The sequence below is a fragment of the Hemitrygon akajei genome, chromosome 2 (genome assembly GCF_048418815.1).
Source record: "Hemitrygon akajei chromosome 2, sHemAka1.3, whole genome shotgun sequence".
Taxonomy (NCBI): domain Eukaryota; kingdom Metazoa; phylum Chordata; class Chondrichthyes; order Myliobatiformes; family Dasyatidae; genus Hemitrygon; species Hemitrygon akajei.
The window spans coordinates 191,324,696-191,329,623 of NC_133125.1; the positions used below are offsets into that span (position 1 = coordinate 191,324,696).

At 56.9% G+C, this 4,928-nt stretch overlaps 1 protein-coding gene across 1 annotated transcript; it reads left to right on the top strand.

Moving 5' to 3' along the window:
- The first annotated feature begins 1,172 nt into the window (after positions 1-1,172).
- LOC140721784 (uncharacterized) lies at positions 1,173-2,844 on the top strand. The gene is made up of 2 exons (XM_073036585.1): positions 1,173-1,460; positions 2,440-2,844. The coding sequence occupies exons 1-2, from the start codon at positions 1,173-1,175 to the stop codon at positions 2,842-2,844; spliced, it is 693 nt and encodes a 230-aa protein (XP_072892686.1).
- The last annotated feature ends 2,084 nt before the right edge of the window (positions 2,845-4,928 follow it).

The window sequence follows — 4,928 nt, forward strand, 5'->3', positions numbered from 1 at the left end:
TGTTCTTCCTTGCATTCATGTTACACCCATCATCTACTTGTAAACCCGCCGGCTCATCCTCAGCGCCATAATACTCGTTCCCATCCCCCTGCCATGTTAGTTTAAGCCACTCCCAACAGCTCTGGCAAACCTGCCCGCAAGGATATCTGTCCCTCTCGGATTCAACTGCAACCGGTCACACCTGCCCCAGAAGAATTCCCAAAGGTCCAAAATCTGAATCCCTGGCCCCTGTTCTATTTCTTCAGCCACGTATTTATCTGCCCCCCCCCCCCCCAATCTATTCCCATCCTCATGGCGCAGGCAGCAATCCCGAGATTACTACCCTTGAGGTTCTGCTTCTCAGCTTCCTTCCTAACTCCCTGTATTCTGCTTTCAGGAGCTCCTCCCTTTTCTACCCGTGTCGTTGGTACCACGACTTCTGTCTGCTCACCCTCCCTTTTCACCATACTGTGGACGCGCTCCGGCCTCACAGTCCATGATACCGTACAGTCCCCAAAAGTGAGACACTCCCTCGGTACCGCTCCCCCACCCTCACCCGATAGTGTGAAGCTCGCTCAATACCGGCCGTCCCCACAGTGTAACAGCTCTTTGGTATTGCCCCTCCATAAAGCGGCACCCCTTCAGCACTGCCCCTCTCAGGGTGCAGCGCTCCCATGGTGTAGCACTTCCCCGGTACTGCCCCTCTCAGGGTGCAGCGCTCCCACGGTACTGCCCCTCCCATGGTGTAGCACTTCCCCGGTACTGTCGCTCCGACCATACACCATTCTCACGGGTTCACCAGCTCCTTCTCAGGACAGATAGGAATGTATGGTAAAAGCTGGTCTTGCCACCGGTGCTCGTTACTCCGTGACCGATCAGGGAAACTATCCTCTCTCCGCTCCCAGAAACCTGCCTGGTCTCCCCTGCCTACAAACCTGGTCATGCAGACATATTGAGAAATACACCAATTACAACCGCAGCTTTCAGCACGTGTGCCATCGTTTCTTAGAAGGTTCAAAGGTGATCATCATTATTACACGTCATATCACCTGGTCTTTCCACGACTATGACTGTTCTTGGCAAATTTTCCATTGCTTTCTTCTGGGCAGCGTCTTTACATGGCGGATGACCCCAGCCATTATCAATACTCTTGCCAGGCATGTCTGCCCGGTTGCATAACCAGGCCTTGTGAAATGTATCAGATGCCCATGCGATCATCCACCGCCTGCTCCCACGTGACCCTGATCGGGGGTTACACCCAGCCCAAGGCCGACCTGCAGCCCAGTGGAGGGAGAAATAGCCTTACATCTCCTTTCATGGAGGCGTGTCTCCACTCCTTCATCCGAGACGGGTGCACAAGATGGCAAGAGGACAGCCGGAGATTTATCCCCAGGGCGGAGATGTGGGGCCATAATTCTAACGTGGTCGGAGGAAAGCAGCATATGGAGATGACGGAGGTGGATGTTCTTTTCAACAGAGTGGTGAGCGCGCTTCCACGTACATTGGGCACATTTAAGACAGTTTGGCACATGGACGAGAGAAGGACGGAGCTGTGTAGGAGGGAAGGGTTAGATTGATCTTATAATAGGTTAAAGGGCCGAAGGGACTGCACAGTGATGCATTATTACCAAATGATTCACTATTGACACAAAGGGTGAGTCAGTTGCCTTCATTTCAAGCTAATTATAATGACCGCTGTGCCGGGCGAGGGAGACTCCTTCAGTCAGGTATCCTAGGGAAAGAATGTTCATTCAGTGAGGGTTCAAATTGCCCGGAGATTCCTGACGTCTCTGCAGGAGATCCCTGGGATGCAACTAAATACCCAGTTGGTGGTATATAAGGTGGGAAACGCATCGGCGCCGGGCAGAAGGTCGCAGGAGCTCGGGAGAAGTTATCCTGTTCCAAAGATCCCGCACACAACCTGGTAAGTGGAGTGGAAGTTTCCTGTAGACTGGGCCTGAGACAGAGTGCCGTCCATTTGCAACGGAGTCGCGGAAACATTTATTTAACTAGAGCATACTGAATTCATCGTGCAGGGCCAAGTCATTGGGCGTATTTAAAACGGAGCTCCACATGTCCTTGATTAATCAGGGCGTCAAAGGTTACCGGGGGAAGGCAGGATTTTGGGGTTAAGAAGGGAAATAGTTCAGCCCTGATGGAATTGCGGAGCAGACTCGGCGGGTCGAATGTCTCATGGCCTTGCGGATGTGAATGGGTTACAGGTTAGGATCTCGTCTAGAAGTTTGATAGTAGACAGTGACTCCAGGGGTAGGGGACAGGGTGGGGTCTAACTGAAGGCTGCGGGAGGGTTTATGTATAGATCCTTGGAAGAGTTAAGAGGTTGGGGTTTAATTGGGCGATTCCAAGAGGAGGTCATTTCCGTTTGCCGGGATGTTGGCGAGGTCGGGCGGTGTTCTCTCCCGGGGTCTCTCTGTCAGCCTTTGTCCCTCCACCTTTCAGATGGAGATGCGGCCGCTGCCGACAACCCCTGTGTCCATCGCAGTGCTCTGCTGCCTCGCCCTGCTGTCCACCCCGTCCTCCGCCAGACCCCGCCGCTTCTCGCCCGAGCTCACTGAAGAACCGTGCTACTTCCGGGATCAGACCGGGGTGGCCTCACCGGAAGACGAGGGAGCGGGCCTGCAGCTCCGGACAGCGGGCCGGCAGTGGATCCTGGCCCGGTCAGCCGTAGGTCGGGAGGCTGGCGCAGCGGCAGTGTTGCTCGACAGAGCCCTGGACGACGAGGCGGATCCCTGCACCGATGTCCTGGGTCCGAGACGCTTTGACGAAGAGGTCCTCGCCTCCCTCGTCACCGGCCTGGAGTCTTATCGCAAGCATGGAGGTTTTAGGTTTCGATTTGGAAAATGAAATGTCACCCTCCTCCATCCCCCTCTCTCTCCCCACTCTCCCTTTCCCTCTGCCTCCCCCCTCACTCTCCCTCTTCCTCCCCTATCTACCTCCTCATTCTCTCCCCTCTCGCACAGTCCCCATTCACCTTGTCTCCAATTTCTCCATCTCCCCTCTTCTTCTGTCTCACTCTCCCCGCCTCTCTCTTACCCCTTCTCCATCCCTCTCATCCCGTCTCGGTTCAGCACCCTTTCTCCCATGTACTCACTTCCTCCTCTCCCTCCCCGTCTCCTTCCTCACGCTCTCCCCTCCCCCTCTCTTTACCACCCTCCGTTACCTTCTCCCGCTCCCTCTCTCTCCCACCACACCTTCTCTCCAAATCTCTTATTTCCTCCGTCCCTCACTCCGTCACTACCTCTCTCCCACCGTTACTCTCTTGCCCTCCTCTCTCTCTTTTGGCTCTCCTTCCCTCATTCGGTCTTTTAATACATCTTTTAAGTGTATTCACGTTAAGGAAATATAAGGAATGGTGTAATATCCCGATAAATAAATCGAAACTTGAGTAATCTGAAGCTGAGCAAGTAGCGACATCTCCCGTGGATTCGGCTCAAGCAGGTAGTGTGGAGATCCCTCACTGCCGCCGCTAATGCCATGCGAAGATCCCTCACTGGTGTCCCAAAGACAGCACGAAAATCCTTAGTGCTGTCTGTCAGAGAGTGCAGCGATCCCTCGCAACTTCAGAAAAACAATGTTGAGATCCCTCACCGCTGCCCCCTGACAGCGTGGAGATCCCTCACTGCCGCCGCTAATGCCAGGCGAAGATCCCTCACTGGTGTCCCCTGACAGCGTGGAGATCCCTCACCGCTGCCCCTGACAGCGTGGAGATCCCTCACCGCTGCCCCTGACAGCGTGGAGATCCCTCACCGCTGCCCCTGACAGCGTGGAGATCCCTCACCGCTGCCCCTGACAGCGTGGAGATCCCTCACCGCTGCCCCTGACAGCGTGGAGATCCCTCACCGCTGCCCCTGACAGCGTGGAGATCCCTCACCGCTGCCCCCTGACAGCTTGGAGATCCCTCACTGCCGCCGCTAATGCCATGCGAAGATCCCTCACCGGTGTCCCCTGACAGCGTGGAGATCCCTCACCGCTGTCCCCTGACAGCGTGGAGATCCCTCACCGCTGTCCCCTGACAGCGTGGAGATCCCTCACCGCTGTCCCCTGACAGCGTGGAGATCCCTCACCGCTGTCCCCTGACAGCGTGGAGATCCCTCACCGCTGTCCCCTGACAGCGTGGAGATCCCTCACCGCTGTCCCCTGACAGCGTGGAGATCCCTCACCGCTGTCCCCTGACAGCGTGGAGATCCCTCACCGCTGCCCCCTGACAGCGTGGAGATCCCTCACCGCTGCCCCCTGACAGCGTGGAGATCCCTCACCGCTGCCCCCTGACAGCGTGGAGATCCCTCACCGCTGCCCCCTGACAGCGTGGAGATCCCTCACCGCTGCCCCCTGACAGCGTGGAGATCCCTCACCGCTGCCCCCTGACAGCGTGGAGATCCCTCACCGCTGCCCCCTGACAGCGTGGAGATCCCTCACCGCTGCCCCCCTGACAGCGTGGAGATCCCTCACCGCTGCCCCCTGACAGCGTGGAGATCCCTCACCGCTGCCCCCTGACAGCGTGGAGATCCCTCACCGCTGCCCCCTGACAGCGTGGAGATCCCTCACCGCTGCCCCCTGACAGCGTGGAGATCCCTCATTGCCGCTCTTTGGACAGCGAGGAGATCCCTCACTGTGGCTCCTGAGACACTGCGACAGTCCCTGGGTACTCACCCTCCATCTGTGTGGCGACCCCTCATTACTGCCCCTTCGTCAGTGCGTGATCTTTCACCTGTCAGTGTGGTGCCCCCTCACGGGAGGGAGGATGACTTTCAATATACCCCCCCCCCCCATTTAGCCTTGTAACCCAATCACGCTCACATCCCTTTAACTCAACGGAAACCTCCAATGGCCAGTTCAAGCGCGCGCTCGCTATGCGGGAGGAAACCCACGTGGTAATGGCCGGAGAAGGAAGAATCTGATAGGTGGGGAGTGGACCACAGGAGAAGTGG